This window comes from Zosterops lateralis (genome assembly GCF_965231275.1).
Source record: "Zosterops lateralis genome assembly, chromosome: 3".
NCBI lineage: Eukaryota > Metazoa > Chordata > Aves > Passeriformes > Zosteropidae > Zosterops > Zosterops lateralis.
This window is the reverse complement of record NC_139764.1, coordinates 5,810,477-5,827,999: the sequence shown is the minus strand read 5'-3', so window position 1 is coordinate 5,827,999 and position 17,523 is coordinate 5,810,477. Positions and strand designations below refer to the sequence as shown.

At 46.0% G+C, this 17,523-nt stretch overlaps 1 protein-coding gene across 2 annotated transcripts in view; it reads left to right on the top strand.

Moving 5' to 3' along the window:
- Positions 1–11,282: 11,282 nt before the first annotated feature.
- JAG1 (jagged canonical Notch ligand 1) overlaps positions 11,283–17,523 on the top strand; it is a 36,007-nt gene continuing 29,766 nt past the window's right edge. Inside the window, exons 1-2 of one of the 2 annotated variants that reach the window (XM_083857055.1) lie at positions 11,283–11,348; positions 14,279–14,584. In XM_083857055.1, the coding sequence (XP_083713181.1) occupies positions 11,298–11,348; positions 14,279–14,584 (357 nt within the window). In that variant the 5' untranslated portion in view covers positions 11,283–11,297. Of the gene's footprint in view, positions 11,349–12,758; positions 13,356–14,278; positions 14,585–17,523 lie in introns of those variants that run through there. The other variant, XM_083857054.1, reaches the window with a different exon arrangement.

The following is a 17,523-nucleotide window of genomic DNA, read 5'->3' as shown; positions in this document are numbered from 1 at the left end:
GGCATCTCCTTGGGAATAAATTTGGCAAAGCTCACTTGGGCTTGGGATAATCCTCTTTCAACAAAACATCCCACACTTTTTGTTACCTGTCACAAAAAATATAGTCACAAATACAAAGACCACGTTTGAGTAGAATAACAGGAGTCACTGAATGGACATATTCTTTTTGGAATGCCAGCTCCATTTTGCCAGGTCAGATCTGATAGCTTTGCATTTTGTCACTTGATGTGGATAGGTTTAAACAACTTAAAACCAACCCATGTACAAACTTCTGGACAGCAACAAATCTTCCCAATCCCTTGCCATCAGTGACTGCAGAGCACTCACAGCACCACAGGCACTCTTTCTCAGGGAAACATCATGCTTAAAATCACAGCACAGTGAACTGTCAAGTCTTATTTCCCTTCTTAATGAGTTAGCAAACGGGCTGGTGGTTTTTTACAAGCATCTAACTTGTGAATTGATAGTGTTTACCTTTGCTATTATTTTTAAGGAAGCCTGCTCTGGCCTCAGTACAAACATCCCTTTAGCTGCAGGCTGTCCCTTTGTCTGGCAGTCCTAGACTTGGAGCCTTTTGACTGGTCCAGTGCTCATGCAGAGAGGAGCTTCTCCGGATACAGAGCTCAAACTTTCACTGCTCCCCATTCAGGCTAAAAGTGGCCACTTTAAAAAACAGTTCAAAGAACGGGCAAACAATTCCGGAGTCCTGGAGAAATAAAACATTGCTAGAGGAAATCTCTTGTCTGGTGCAAACAAGCTTCAATTGGTACAGTGGGAAAACAATGCTTTCCACCCTTTCCACCCTCCCCTGAGCTATCCCAGTGAGAGTCTTCAGAAGAGCAGGATTTCTCCAGTCCCTTGCCCTCTCCACAAGGAGCAGGGATCCATTTGTGCACCGCTCAGGGGAAAATGGGAGGGTGAAATGTGTCTCCAGTGACCTGCACAGGATGGGCGCAGTGGGGCCTGCCCTTCCTGATGAACGGCTGCTCCGCAAAGCAGAGAGAAAAGGGGCTGTCTACCTAAAGAAAAAAAAAAAAAAAAAAAAAAAAGGAAAATAAGAAGGAAATGAAATCTTTTCAACTACCAGGCAGTGCCAATCCAGCTTGTGTCCTGTCCTTGAATCTACAGAAGCCTGGGAACCCATTCTACTCCAGCAATATGGACGAGGCTGCTTTCAAAATGCGTGTGGCTGCAGAGGAAAGAGAGGGAGGATAAGTGGTAAGAGACATGTTCTCTGTGTAGAGGAATGAAGAAATGAAGAAATGTTGCCTTTCCACTTGCTGGCCTAGATGAAATAAATTACCTCCTGCATAAGGAAAGAGCCTTTTTCTACCAGAGGTGAGGTAGGTGCCACACTTCAGCTGGAGAGGCAAATGGAAGAGCTGGCAACACAAAAGGGAAATGGAGACGTCTGCAGGATCCACAGGAGGGAACACATCTATCCCCAAAATCCCAGCTCCTCTTGGCTGTTGGACAAAAAAAACCCTTCTCCCTTCTGCAAAGAGACAAAAAAACTCTTCTCCCTCCCTTCCTCTTGCATGGACAATTCTGTGAAACAAAACCCCTAGGATTTCAGGAATTACATGCCCATCACTTCATGAAGATGCATCCAAGAAAGGACTGGACAAGTCATTCAGCTGAAGAATTACTTCACTGCAACAATTACCAAATCCCTATTGATTCTGTTTATAAATTTAGTTATTGCAGCAACACAGTCACACATAAGTGAAACAAGGAGTTTAAAACTATTTAGCAATATTATTTTTTCTATTAAAAACAGCTGAGGGACATTTGTACTCTCATACATAAAATCCTAAACAAATGCATTCCAATGTAAAAAGCTACTCATAGATACATTCAGAATTGTTCTGTTCTGCAAGTATGAAAGCTAAACTACCCAAATATTCTAAGTTTACTTATGGAGGATGACCCGATGATATGCTGGAAGAGCATTATGGGTGAGCAGTGGAACATACATGTTTTGCCACAGACTTTGGCAGAGGGAGGCTCAGGGAAAACTAGGGAGAGCAGGAAAGTAAGAGATAAGATGGGGTTGTGAAAGGCAAAAGTAGGTATCAGCAAGATCTGCTGCTCAGTATGCCTCTTACTTGTTACTTTGCAAATACAATGGAGATGCAAAAACAGGCTGGAAAATTCCTCTGAGGAGAAAAATCTATACCCTTATATACCCCTCTCCAGTATCTTCTTTAGCAATCTTGCCTTTGGTTTCAGTGTAATATGAACAGACCTATCTACTTACAAAAGCTCCCCTCTTCCCACCAGCCTTGTTTGTTATTTTATGTGTTTCTGCATCATTTGCAGAGTTTGCTTTGATCTACATTCCTCCTGGATGTGCGGTTTCCTTTTCAGCTACCAAAAGGAAAACTGTTTGGTTTGAGAATTTTGAAGCTTATTTTGAAGCTCTGCTGGCCCAAAATACCTATTTTTAATCCACATGAACACAACTCAGTGCTTTCAGCTCTTCAGCACTGGTTGCCTTCCTTTCAGAAAAAACTCTTTGAACAAAAAGTGACCACTTCATACTCTAATAAAATGTCCAAACTGTAATCATAGATGGCATAAATGTGAGCATTCTGTTTGCTACAGCTGGGTTTGAATATTGATACTCATACATAATTTGATCCTTGAATTGCTTTCATTTTAGCATCCTGAAATGTTCAATATTTTGTGTCACATCTGATACCCACTAACATACACCATGCTGCTCTAAAACATCATCAGAGCAGGCAATTAGGAATTCTCTCAATATTTATTACAGAGTCACTCTGTCTTCCACCACTGGCAGAATTCCTGCATCCTCCAAGGGTTGACTGGACTTTGGTGCAATTGCGAAATGACTGTAAATCCTTCTGCATGGAACACGTGATGTTTAATGTAAAGTCTGTGCCATTTTAATCCTTCCTCCTTCTCCAACAAGCATCACAATGCGACTGCACTAGGAATAGTCCATAGACAAAACACAGTTCATAAATAACAGGTAAACAATCTTCAAGTGAGAAGAGAACCCAGGACACATCTTTGGATTGACTTTTTGACTAGGAAACAGGATATATTCTTCAAGGACCTTGCAGGGATGGTCCCAGAGGACAATTAGAGATTAGATCTTCTCTTCTTTGGGGTTAGGTCACAGGAGTTAACTTGGGAAACAATTCACATAAACAAAGTGCTAGCAAGAGGAAGGGCACTGTCAGATTCTGCTTCTGAGTCCTTACTAGACACAGGCCTTCATGTCAAGCTTCACATTAAGAACTTGGCTTCAAATGGTAACAGAGCATTAATTGACATCACCAGTAGTAGAAAGGAGCAACCCCCTAAGATTCTGGAGATTAATTAACTATTTTGAGCAGATTCTTAATAAGATAGCCTAGAATTAGACTATCCTGATCCACTGACCAAAAGTAAGTAAGTAAAATGTGCTTAGTATCACTCAGCGGATACTGAGCTCCTTCCAGAAGAGCAAGTGCAGAACCTTGGAGACTTATGCTCTTTTCATCTGCAGCCTGGTCTATTATATGCAGTCAAAGGCAGAATTGCTCTCTATGAATAATTTTTGTTTTAAGAAAAAAATTGGTGAGGGAAATTTGTATTCCAGTACCTATGTGCACATAAGCAGTGGGGGAAAGTGTTCCCACTTTGCAAGAAGCAAAAGATTCCTCATAAAAACACAGCCATGCCCATTTTACCAGAGTAAATATTAAGAAAACTGTTACCAGGGATAAGTAACTGAATTATCTGAGAATTACTTCCCTTTTTTATTTTAAAAATATAATATATATATATGAGGAGAAAAAAAGTGCATACATGGCACAATGTGCATGTCCACTACTGTATATGAATTATGAAGTCTAAATAAAAAAATCTATAAAGTTATGAAGAAGCTTTGCTGGGAGACACATATATGGGACTTGTAAACTGCTCCCTGTTCAATCTAAAATTAAGCAAACGGAAACTGTTTCTTGCTAAGTGTATGTGGATGAGGCTACTGCTGATTCTAATGGGGTTTTCTGCACACACTCTCTTGAAACACATTTCTCTGTATTTCTAAGATATAAGACTTTAATAATACGGATACATTAAACACACTGATGGTGTTCCCTGTAGCTCTTTCTGCAAAGCTGAATTCCCCGTCTAGGAAAGTGAGAAGATTAAAATACCACAGAAAAAAATTATTACTTGCACCCAAAAAGCAAGGCCAATGGACAATCCAGGAAAACACACAGTTTCTTTTCTTTTTTATAAAAGTATCTAGAAATATATATAAATTGTAAATCTCAGACAAATAAGCTAAAGGCAGGAAACACCCAGTTGGCAATGCCTCATAAAAGCAGCACATCAGGGTTACCCCAAAGCAGAGCCCCCCAAGCAAAGCCTGCCTCAGCTGTGCTGCCTGCCATCTTCTGCATTGCCAGGACCACAGCTTGCATCATTAAAACTTGAAACTGATCCACTTCAGTGATTAGGCTGATCCAAGGACACGGACAGAAGAGCAGGATTTAATGGGCAGGCAGGCAGGAAAAGTCTTTTAACACTTTAGAAAACATCGACTTGGTGGTAGGAATTGGTTAGCTCAAGGGATTAGTAATGAGATACTGAGCCCCTTAGCTCTAGGTCACCACACTGAATCTGGTCCAGGTCAGTAGAAATCAAAAGCTGTTGCTGTTCAGTGGCCTTCGGGAATCAGTTGGTGGTCCCACCCCTGCTGCCTCTGGCAAAATATCTGTACCAACACTAATGATAACAGTTGGCAGCACTTACAGGAAAGGTTTAGGGCTGGCACAGTACAGGAAAAGTCTGAGCAGAGAAAGATGTCCCTGCAAATACACTAGGCTGTGACTCAAGAAAAATGAGAAAACAAGCTCCCTCATCTTCTACAGATTTCCAGTGTGACATGGGGCATGAAATTGAGGATCCTGTTTGTGAAAACTTTATTTCCTCACTGCAATGGCCTTCACGAGGCATTTAAGGCCTAAACATCTTTGAAGCTCAGACCCTCACCTTTAAAATGGGAATAATTATCTTAAAGTGCTTCTGAAGGGAGATCCTGAGTAAAGGGGAGATACGAAAGCTAAACAAGAAACCAAGAAAGGGGAGCAAACCCTTTCCAAGTAAAATCAGCTCCCCTACCTCCAAAGCAAGGCATTCACTGCATATGCTCCCATTCACAAAGCTCTGTGCTTCAGGTGCTTCTAAAAAAAAGGAAAAAAATCAAACTCCATTTATAGCAAAGAGTACCCCCAGAAAACCCCAAATTTCCACTGCTGCCCAGCAGAGCCACATCAAAGAATCCAGCTGCTCCCAGCTTTTATCCCACTTAGGATGAAATTCTAATGTCTTGTGCAGGAGGTCAAATAGATTATCATAATAGCCCCTCTGGCCTTAAAAAACTATGAAATTGGAGAGTGAATCACAAGACATCAGTCACCATTGAAGGCAGGATGGTAGGCGGCAGAGCTCAGTGACAGGGTGTGATAAGGTAGAGCAAATCTAATGTTCTTAGGCCCTGTGAAGCTGGGAAACTGACATTTTGCCTTCTTTGTTGCCCCTTTGGGACATGGAAAGAGATGCAGGTTATTATAATAATAAGCCCGTCCGCTGTCAATGCAGCCTAAGAATATTGCCTCTTACAGGAGTGAGTGCGTGAAAGATTGAGAAACACTAGTTATTTCCAAACTGGATTAAGTCTTTCAAAAGCTAATAGGTTTCCAATGAGCTGTGGTGTTGCTGCTGCAGCTGCTCTAATTTGAGAATAAAAGAATGCAGGCTTTGTGCCTAGGGACCTGTTATTGATCCGAGCAAGAAGGATGGGAAGGAAGGGGATAGAGGAGGGTTATCCTCCTTTCAGCTGGGGCAGGGGCATTCTTTTCAAAGTCACATTATCTGCTAGTAACAACAAAACCTAACCCCATGACATGCTGCTCTATACAGGATTGCACTTGTTGAGGACTAAAAGCATCAGAGAAAAAAAAACCTCCACCGGCAACCTCGGGCAGCAAACCTCATTGAGGGCCCACGAGACTCAACAGATGGGTCTTGAGACTTCCTCATTAGGAAACGTGCCCGTCCCTTTGCATCTGCTGCCCCACTCCATGCCACGCACTCATTAGCATTGCAGGCTCACAGATTCCTTAGCACGTGCTTCCAATAAATATTGGAGAGAAAGGAAGGGACGGAAGCCACAACTCGGAGCAGCAAGATGAGGGGTCACCCACTAGGCTGGGAAATCCTTACACACACACACACACACATACACACACACTGCCCTGCAGCCCCAGAGGGGGGAGGACAATAAAAGGCAGCCAACCACAAATGTGCAGTTAAAGGGACAGGTGTGGAATTGCTTCCATTCAAGCCGTGGCAGATCCTCATTCGTTCCTCTCTGCCACAGTAAATAAAAATCATCATTATATACAGGAAAAATCCCAGCAATTCAGGGCAACACAGATTGTGGATCTGTAAAAGTCTGTGGCCCCTTTCAGACAGAAAGCTGGAGCATACTGGGTAATGCCATTACCTTCAAAGAAATTAATTGGTTTCAAGGGTCCAATTCTACAGCCAGGCTCTTTTTCTTTCAAGTCTTCACCAAGCTGTCCTGCTGCCACAGTGCCACAAATCAGGGATGTTCTTCACCACACCTGGAGTGGTCCAAGACTCAGAGCCGCAATCAGGAGCAATTGAAGAGAAAATCGTCTCCCATGTGTTTGGAAATGTAAGACAAAATAGCTGTCAGGGAGGTGGGAATGGAAAACCTCCCAGGTACTGTGGAAAGAGCAAAGACAAACTTTAACCAGAGAGGCAGGGTGACAGGGACCTGTATCTTGCTCAGACTCCCAGGAATAAGTCCCTCTATTTGCCACCTCTCCCTGATGTCCCTAGACTATTCTTATTCTAGTCCTTCTCATTTGCTCTATTTTCCACTCTCCTGCTGGAAGCTGCAGGCATTCTGACCACAGCTAACTCTAGAGTGGGACTGAAGAGTCTCAAGTGATGAATCGTGAGAGTTGATACAAATCTTGTCCAAAATGCAGAGTTCTCAACACCAAAACTCCCAAATCAGTGCAGACTCAGATTCTTCCAAATGCTGCTGGCTCTAACACCCAGCCCTGTCAGATCTCTGGCTGCATGATGAGTGACAGAAAAGTCCTCAATGCCCATCTGCAGGTAGCACTGTTGTGACATGCAGAATGGTCAAGAGGCATTTTTCACTCTTGTATAAAGGATGAAGATGGAGAGAGACATTTTTTCTCTCCTTTAGGGCCCTATCTTTATCTGTATAACCAAGGACACCACCCACCTGCTGTGGCCTGTGCTTTATCTAAAAAACTTTAGCTGATGCAAAAAGGTTCTTTCCACCAGGGAGTCAGCAGTGCCAAGGGACCAGGTAAAAACAAGCCACTGTGTACATCCCTAACTCCCTGAAGAGTTTCCCCTGTGGATCAGCAGCATTGCTCCCATGCACTGAACTTTGTGGCCCAACTCACCGGCCACTCCAGCAAGTTACTTAAACACATCACTAACCTCAAGTTTTTTGTTTCTTGATTTAGGCCCATCTCTATTTTGGGCTGAATTTGGATTTTAGAAACCTTAATGGCTTTAAAAGTTTCTTCAGGCCAAATGAAGAAACTTCCTTTAAATCCCTCACGCAGGAACAGGTAAAGTCAAGGCCCAGAATATTAGATCAGCCAGGGAATGATGGCAGGCAAAGACAAGAAGTCATTTACTGTATGTATACTCAAATTTAAATCTGCTAATCACAGCTCTCTTCTTTTTAGACATTTCCTTAGCTAAATGACACCCCTGTGTACTTCAGTCTTGCACCCTCAGGATACTTTGTTATTGAGAATGCATTGAACACACACTTTCATATGCAATTAACAATGAAAACAATCTGCATGAGAAGAGAAGTTCAGGCATTTTGATACTGTCATAACAAGAAAATGAAACTTGGTCTGAGCACTTCTTCAACAAAATTGGCTCAAAGAAGCACCTTTACAGAAAGCTGTGAGGAAAACACTACTAGAAACTCAGAGCTCTCTTAAAAGCACCCATTGTTCATTGGAGATGGGGCTCAGCCCAGGTTTCAGGGCAGTCTCTTCGACAAGAATAGCCAAGGGTGCTGCTTATCAAATGAAAGTGTCATCTTGTCTGTGACAGATGTGCCAGCACTGCTCAGTGTCACAGTCTTTGCACCTACTGGATGCTACTCCACCTTGATAACTGTACCCCTACCCAGATCTAAAACTGGAGGCTCAGCTCTTCCCTGCCTTTAGAAAGCAGGGATTTGTGATCAGATCACTGCTGCACAGGAATCCCACCCCTGGGGAGGATAAGTGAAGGACAAAGCAGTTGGATTCACAGGTTAATGTGGAGGCATCTGATCCTTGAAGGGTTAACAGAGAAACAACCAGAGAGCAGGTTTTATGTGCATATAAATAAAGGAAACTGAAGGAGAAACAACACTATTCTCTGGAACAGAGTAAGGTCTCAATTTTAAGCTGTGACAGAAAGCAACAATGTTATGGATTCACTTAATTACAGCTGGATAAAACATAAAGGCTCTACAATAGACATATTTTTTGGTACTGTAGCTTTAACTATTTCAGGGACTTTACTGCTTCTCACTGCAGTAATTTCTGAGTACCCCAGAATTTTTTTATTTTTCTAAATTCTTCTCAGAATATCCTCTGACATAGATTTAGTGCCTCGCTTTTATTCTGGGGAATGAAACATTTCTAACATACAGAAAAATCAAGGTGGGATTTTCAGAGTGACAAAATGCACATGGTACAATAAACACAGCGCAGCTTTGAAATTTTAGTTCTCTAAAGCAACACACTCCAGGGAAAGGGGAAAGTAAAGGCTTGTGGCAGCAAACTGGATCTGGGGCTTTGGTCACTAGAGCATCTTCTTCTCCAAAATCTTTTGTCACATTTGGAAAGCATGCCTGAAGACACGGCTTTAAGAAATTGCCTGACTGGAAAGAACTGAAGCTTTCACGGAAGTAGGAATGCACTCTTCAGTGCTCGGTAAACTGCTCTTTCTTCTAACCTCTGCCACTTGCTCAACTTTCTCATCAGTGGTAGTTTTCTCCCCTGCTCCCTTTGTAAAATAGTCTAACACTGGGTGTGGCTTCCCCACAAAACGCTTCCTAATTAGTTTCTAAACATTAAATGATTATGGAAGCGCAATTCCCATTCCACTCAGGTGATGAAAAGCTTCACAGGAGTTCAGTCTCACTTTGTAATTAGAGAAATAAGCTTTCTAAGTTTAGATCACTCAACTGTGTAAATGGGTTCATCTGCTGGAATGTGTTGCTCCGAAATGTGTGTCAGCCGAGCAGCACGGTGCGGGCCCTATCTCTGCTCCGCAACACTCGCCCAAGTAGGCAGGTCACTTCCAGAACAGCAAGAGGAAAATGAAGTGTTGTGGGTGTATTATAGGAAAGGCCTTATCTAAAAGCTCACTCATCCGTGATTGACGGTAGCGATATGTCCTTCTCCTTGCAACAGGGAAGCTTAATTCCTAGATAAAGAATTATCCGAGGGGATGAAATTTCACTCTTCCACTCAGTTTGTCCAGGCTTATATCTAAAACTGCAGCAAATTTATTTTATTGGCTAATTTTGAGGAGCAGAACTACTTTTATAAAAATCTGGAGGAACAAAGGGCTCCTTTAGCCTCTTCATTTGCTGTGAAAAGAGGTCACTGAGCTTTATGAATTCTTTATGACCACAGATTCCACATGTTGACAGATTCTTTTCTGGTAGTCCTTTAACTGGTTTATTGAAGGCTGATGCAACTATGATTATGCAACTGCCTTGGTCCACATTACAGTAGTAAACAAAAGTTTAGTCACCGAGTTGAAAATGAGATGCATCAGGTCCCTGAATGAAGAACTTTTCCAGGGGCGCCATTCCAAGCTTACCTTCAGGTATCACAAATCTAAGGAAATCCTGTGGGATTGTTCGCAGCCATGGCTCAATGAGTCACTGAGCTTTAAAAGGAAATTACAACTTTCCTCACACAAAGAATTGACTTCATGACACCTGACCCTCGTAAACCAGACACTCCCTCCAAAGGCTGTGATCCTGGTCCCACTGAAGTCCTGGGCAATCTCCCAGTGGCCTCAATGAACAGCTCTGTATTAGGGAGCTGATTCAGGCCCAAAGCGAAGCACTGCCTGTTATGCTGGGCTTTGGCACACTCCACATCTGTAACGGCTTCTAATGTGGATGTGATCTAATTATGTCGGAATAGGAAGATTAGCAGGAAGTAACTTTATGCAATGTAAAAAGCCCAGTGCCAGACGTTGAAAAGTTCTTCACCAGCCACAGAGGAAGACACGCCGGCTCCACACCTCGTGAGACGTGCAGGCAGAGCCTTGCAGCGAGGATTTTATGTGCACCAGTTCCAGACTGCTCCAAGCTAACTGCAGTTCAGGCCCCTGTGCACATGCAGCAGCTTGCACGTTGCTGTATCCATAGTGAAAGGAGCATCTCGAAAAGATGCTCAGGCTGCAGGCAATGTGCTCAGCTAGTTTTTAGTGCTACTGTGCAGTGGCTCAAGATCTGGTCCTGACAGCCCAGAGAAAAAAAGCAAGGGATGGGACTTCAATGGGGAAATTCTAAATAAGTTTAGGGGGATTTTACTGCTGAGTTCTATGAAGTCAAAATTTCTTTCAGGACTGTAAGGGAGAGGGTTTGCAATGAGCTTCTGCACATGATTCATGCTCTGTCTTGCTTTACCTATCACTAATACTCTCCATCTCAAGACACTGGGAGACTTAATTCATTAATGCTTGCAAAGCATTTTAAGTTGTTGGACAAGTAATTCTATTTGAGGGCAGCTACACTGCTGAGTCACAAGCACTGTGGGAAAGAGAACTCTGGATTTCCTAAGCACTGGAGTCAAACAGGTGGAGTAACCTTTTACAGAAAGGCCAACTCCAGACCTGCCCTAGAGGTATGGAGCATGCCAGCAACAGCAGGGTATTTAAAGGCCCAGAGGAGCAGATGTGTGGCACTTGGGAATGAGTAACATTTAACCAGGCTGTGGAAGCTAACCAACTAGAAAAAAAGGAAGAGAGGCACTGGTATCACCAAACTGCAGCCATGTCACAGATTAAACACCATGAAGGTTTACCAGCCTTTGAAAAGTTAATGAATCCAATGAGGTACAACCAATGCTGCTGGAACCTGGGGGCTGAGCAAGGTTGGAAGGAGGATTCGGCAACAGGCGTCCCAAAATCGCCAGTGTGTAATCAAAGTCGTGAACTCGCAAATGGGAACAGGGTCTGCAGGAGTCTCGTGGAACTCCGAGCACAGCTCTAAGGTGAGGGGCACAAATACCACCAGCTTTCCAGCCTGGGGCACTCCAGAATGGGACAGACCTCACCACAGCCAAGAACAGGCACGCACTTTGCTTTTGCCATAGGAAATGAAAACAAAGGATATAAAATTAGGTCAGAAATCTTGTTTTCCTCTGTACCACTGATTCTGGTGTATAAAATAGACATTCACACATCTACTGTGTTAGATCAGGGTGGAATAGATGGGGACATAAGAATAGCTGTTCTGGGTCAGACCAAACGTCATGTAGGCCAAGTTCCTGTCGCCAGCGCCTCAGGAAGAAAGGGACAGTGATGCAGCCAGTTCCCAGCACAGTCACCCAACTTTTAGACCCGCAGCCCAGGGACTTCCCAAACCAGAGACAAAGTTAGGGGTGGGGATTTTTTTGGGTTTTCGGTTTTTGTTCAGTGCCCTTTGATGTGTGTCTCTTCCTCTGGGAACCAGTCTGAACTCTTTTTGCTACTGTGCAAACTTTTGGGTTTCTCAATAATCTGTGGCAGGGAGGCCTTTAAGTAATCACCTGTGAGGCTCTGGACCCTGCTCCTGAAAGGATGCGTGGCAGAGCAACCCCGGCATCCACTTGAAAGCTGGGATGAGCCTCTGCAGCGCGGGGACAGGGTCCGTGACGGTCTCGGCACATTGCCAGCACCGGGATACCGGGACTGATCAGCTGAGGAATCTTTCCTCCCACTCGAAGCGCGGGGGGCCCTCGGCGGCGCGACCTCGTGTCGAGGCGGGCACAAGGAGTGGCACGGTGGCGACTGCCACCCCCGCTTTCCCTCAGGACAGCCGCTGGCCGGGGCTACCTGAGAGCCCCGGGCCGGCCGTGCCCCCCGTGCCCTCAGGGCGCGCCGACCGCTGCCGGCAGCGCCCCCACCGCGGCCCGCCTCAGGCACCGCGGGGCGGGAAAGGCGGGCGGCGGCCGCCGGCCAGCGGCCGTGGAAAGGGTTCACACCGCAGAGCGTGTCTGTCCCTCAAAAGGCTTCGTTCTTCCTTCCCCTAGCGCCGAGGAAGGGAGGAGGAACAGGCTGCGTTTCCCAAGCGAGCAGGACCCGCGCGTCCCCTCAGCGAGCGGCCGGGCGGGAAAAGCCCTCGGCCGGGAGCGCCGGGCCGCCTCAGCGCGGCTCCTCCCGCTGCAGGGAGCGCTGGAAGCACCTGCGGAGGCACGGACCGAGGCACAGACCCTCGGGGCGGCCGGGGCGCGCCGCCTCCCTGAGGCGGAGGAGCCGCCGATCTGCAGCTCGCTCCATCCCCGGCGGTACCTGCCTTGCCTTGCCCTGCCCTGCCCTGCCCGTGCCATCTCCCTCCTCTCCTCCCTCCCTCCTCCCGCTGTCCCCCTCATGCATATGGATGAGCGCATGCGCCCGCCGCCCTGGGCTAGATGAAGCAGAGCGGCGGCGGCGCTCCCAGACGGGCGGGCGGCTGCGGGGCGGTGCGTGTGCTGCGTGTGCGTGTCTGTGTGTGAGTGAGTGAGTGTGTGTGCGTGTGTGCGTCTCGGGGGGGCAGGGGCTCCGCCTCAAGAAATAAAAGGACTGGGATAATAATCGCTATAATAAAAACAAAAAGAAAAAAAAAAAAGGAGAGAGAGAGAGAAAAGAAAAGGGAAAGAAAAGAAGGGAGGCGAGAGAATAAGGCGGATAAAAGGAGGCTGGGCTGCTTTGCATTGAAGAGCGGGGCGCTATTGAAAGCGCTTGAAAAGCGGCGTTGTCCGGCGCGGGTGCGCCGCGGTATATTAGAGCGGGGCGGCGGCGGCAACAGGAGCAGCAGCGGCGGCGCCTCCTCCTCCTCTTCCTCCTCCTCCTTCTTCTTCTCCTCCTCCTCCTCCTCCCTGCTGGCCCTCCCCGTCCCGTCCCGATCCGGAGCGAGCGGCGGCGGCGGCGCTGCAGGCGGGCGGGCGGGCGGGCAGCGCAGCGGCGGCATGCGTGCGCCCCGGCGGGCAGCCGCGGCGGCGTGCTCCATCCTCACCCTGCTCCTGGCGCTGCGGGCCGAGGTACGTACCTGGGCACGGCCGGGGGACAAGGGGCCGCTCCCTGCCGCCCTTTTGGCGCTCTGCTCTAGAGCTTGCGGGACACGGGTTCGGAAGGTGCCGGACGGGCGCTTGTGCGCGGCTCCTGCGGCCGGAGCGGAGCTGCTGTCCTGAGTTCCCTGTGGAGATGACAAACGCGGGAGTGCTCCTTGCAGCAAGGCTTAATTCCCGGGAACGAGAAATGCGGTTACTGCATACCGCTTTTATTTTCCCCCGAAATCGCTTTTTGTCCCCTTTCCCTTTTTTTTTTTTTTCTTTTTAATACTTTTAAAATTTTTTTTTAAATAAACTTAATAGCAGCACTGCTGGGTTGATTAATGAGCGAGGTCTGAGGCTCAGCTGGGCAGCTCCAGCCTTTCCCCGGCTCAGCTGCACCCCGGAGGAGGCAGAGGGGTGCTTGGGTGCACGTTATCAGCTGCATCGTTTTGCTGGGTTTGCCCCTCGCGTACGCACTCTTGGTTTGGTTTAGTTTTATTTCTTGACCATTTGGAAGCCTTCCTCGCACTGTTTTGTTTTTGTTTTTGTTGTTTTCGGAGCTGGCGCTTAAGGTTGTTTTTTGGCATTAATGGCGTTATTTAGTTGAGCTGATTTATGAACCCTTCTCATGGATGTCTGATAGGGAAAAGCTTGGAGTGGTTGGCTTTGGTTTTTTTTGGTGGTTTTTTTTTTTTTTTTTTTTTAATATTATGCATGTGCTTCTTGAAAGCACGCTTAAAATTACTTTTTTTCCTGTCTTCAAAGTTGTTGTAGACTGTGTTTGGGAAGAAAAGTTAGGTAACTGTCTGTCTCCTGTTTCTCTCTCTCTCTCTCTCTCTTTTTTTTTTTTTAATTTTTGTTTCTTTGTTTTGTTTTGGGTTTTTCCTTCGGTTCTTTCTTGGGATTAACAGGTGACTTTAGCGTCGGGACAGTTCGAGTTGGAGATCTTATCCATGCAAAATGTGAATGGTGAACTGCAAAATGGAAATTGCTGTGATGGCACCCGAAACCCAGGAGATAAAAAATGTACCAGAGACGAGTGTGACACCTATTTTAAAGTTTGTCTGAAGGAGTATCAATCGCGGGTCACTGCTGGCGGTCCTTGCAGCTTCGGATCCAAATCCACTCCTGTCATCGGAGGAAATACCTTCAATTTAAAGTACAGCCGGAATAATGAAAAGAACCGGATCGTTATCCCTTTCAGCTTTGCCTGGCCGGTGAGTTGCTTGAGCTGCTCTGGCTCTGGGTGTGTTGGATGGTGCTTGAGATGTCCTTAGTGAGTTGAACTCTAACTTCTTGTGCCCGGAGAAGAGAGATCAGGATTTGGGAGGGAGCAGGCATCTTGGCAAGAGCGTCGGGAATCCGCAGCACAGAAATGAGTAAAATGTAGTGGTGTTTTTGTTTTTGTTCCTTGGGGCTCACAATGCACAGCCTGTTAAATTTGAAAGTCAGATGTGCAGTGAGGGGGATCTAAATGAGTCAGGGAAGCAAACCCAGTATCTCTGCACTTTACGGCATGAATAAGTCTCTTGAGACTTAGAAGGTCAGAAGTTCTTTTTTTTTTTTTTTTTTTTTTTTTTTTTTTTTTTTTTTTTTTAACCAGTGAAGTCTTGGGCTTAAGCCAGAAGAGAGTTAGGGGCTGCAGAGGGATCCCGTGTGAAAAGTGTGTGTCATAGCTGGCCTCCTTCCCCGGGGCGTGTTTGGGAAGGCTTCCTGCTTCTCCCAAGGGGAAATCTCACTGCACTACTCAGTGTGGATGGGAGCTGCTGTTGCTGTTCCTGGGGAAGTAGTTGCCAGCTTCCCTGGGAAGCTGGCTGTGTTTGGAGGTGCTTGTGGACTCCAGAAGCTAAAGACTGAGAAAAACCTTTAGCTTTTGGTGCACTTCACTCACTCCTCCCCACAGCGCACCTTTTCCTGGCTACCTGCCTGCTCCGTGGTCCAGAGATTCTGGCTTCCCTGCAGTTGAGTGCAAAACTCGGTGGCTCAAGGAGGTGGGGCTTTTTGCCAGGCACTTTTCCAGCGTTGTCCCCTCTAGTAAATACTAGTCAGCCCTCTAGAGCACAGAGATGGAGGATGAGTGACCCTTTCTTTCATCAGTGATCCTGCTTTGTTTTGGCTGTGGAAAAAATACTCAGACATCGGTGCTGCTTGTTTCTTCTGTGCTGCTCAGGAGGGTTTGATGGTCAGCTCTGCAGAGGAGCCCTCAGCTCCCTGCACAGAAAGTGAGGACCATCTTTCCAAAGTGGCCATCACGCAGGACAGACCCACAGAGCAGGCTCCAGAGCCGCAGGATCTGTAGACATGGAAGAGTGCAGTGGCCTCGGATAGCAGGAGGTGCCTGGTTTTTGTGCCTGGTAATGCTGCATGCAGGCGAGCAAAAGCTGAGGGTGACTGATCTCGGGAGCTCCTGTCTGGCTTTCAAGGTGCCTCTCTGGGATGCTGTGGTACAAACGCTGAAAGCTCCCCAATTTCTGCCCCTAAAACTTGTATTTTGAGATCACCTAGGAAACAAAACTGTACCCCTCCCCTCTCACCACTTCTCCAAAGGCGCTGAGCAAACAGTTTCCTACCGACTGCCTTGGGGTATGTTGATGCTCAGCAGTTTTGTAAATCCAGTCATCCTAACCTAGATGCCTAAGGTCATTTTTGGGAGGGGAGGAGGGCCCTGGATGTGCACGCAGGGGAGGGGTGAATCTCATTTCCTATCCTGTGCCACTCTCGCTGCTGGCGCGGTGGAAGCATGCCTAGACTCTCCAAAGCTTGGCCCTTCGTAGTCAGATAAGGACTGGTTGCTGGGAGGGCCTGGGCTTCTTCTGGGGGGAGGAAAGCCCGCCCCAAAAGCATTCCCTCTGCAGTCGTGGTGTAGACACCCACTTTGTAGTCCTGCCGCCAAGTGCTGCGGGCAGCCATGTGTTCTTCAAGTGTCCTGTGCTGCCTCCTACCTGCCTCCTCTGTCAGTTGGGACTTCGGGAATATCGAGAGGGCTGAAGAGGCACAAGGGAGAAATTAAGTCTCCGTTTTTAAGGAGATAGTATTACTAAGTACAATAGCAGAGTTAACAAAAGTATTCTCTGTTGAAAGTACAAGTCTGTCCTGTATTTCTTTCTCTTTTCTTTCTCTCTTTTTTTTTTTTTTTTCTAACATGAAATGAGATAAAACTGTTATCAAATATGCTATCAAAGGGATAAAGGGCTTTGTAAAAATCTGAGGTATTTGAAGCTCTGCCAATGACTGTAGTGCTTGTGTTGCAGATTTTGACTTTTTGTCAGAGAAGTCAGGTACATCAAGGATTTTTTTTAACTAGCTCCCAGTAATCTGAGTGCCTTGAATCTATATGTGTGCATATAAAAATGGTGTGAAAACTAAACATGTTCCTTCTAACAGCCTCTCTCTTCATAGTGTTGGGAAGTTTGTGTGTAGAGGGTGGGTTTGGAGGGGTGGGGACCCTGGGAGAAGTCTCTTCAGCTTGCCTACATCTTAGTAAAAGAAATGCTTCTATTGTCCTGCTGAATCTCATTCAGCACTGGAATCTTGGAGCAGCAGCAGCAAAACTCCAGTGCAGCCTTTGAAATGGGTAAAACTCAACAACTTGAGACACTTGGTTCATAAGCCTGGAATTTTGGAATAATCTCTTGCATTTTCCCAGGCAGAAATGCACTTTTTGAGACTCTGATGATAATCTGTGTGCAATTATCAAGCCTGCTTCCCAGCTTTAGCTTCCACAGGACACAGCTTTTATGCTAGCCATTGTGACTTCCAAATGGCATTTGAACAAAAGAATATCTAATGTGGCAAAGCTCTTATTTGTACTAAAATTGTGTACACAAATCATTTGAGGCATTTTCAAAGCTCTTCAGATAAAGTAGTAAACTTAATTTAGTCAGCTCTAATCTGATGCTAAGGCTTCAGAACTTAAAAAACTCTTTAGGTGGCTGAATACTGTTGACTTCAGTAAGAGCTTGAGATTAGCATTGCATTTACTCATGTGGCTGATCATGAGAGGTATCTTTGAAAACATTCAGCTGAAAATTATAGTAGAGGTAATAAGAGCTAGACCAAAATGTTAATCATATTGCACTTGAAAATTCATGCTCTTCTCTGAACTGTGTTCTACTCTCGAGGGAGGCTTTTCTTGGATGTTCCAGCTTGAGTCAGT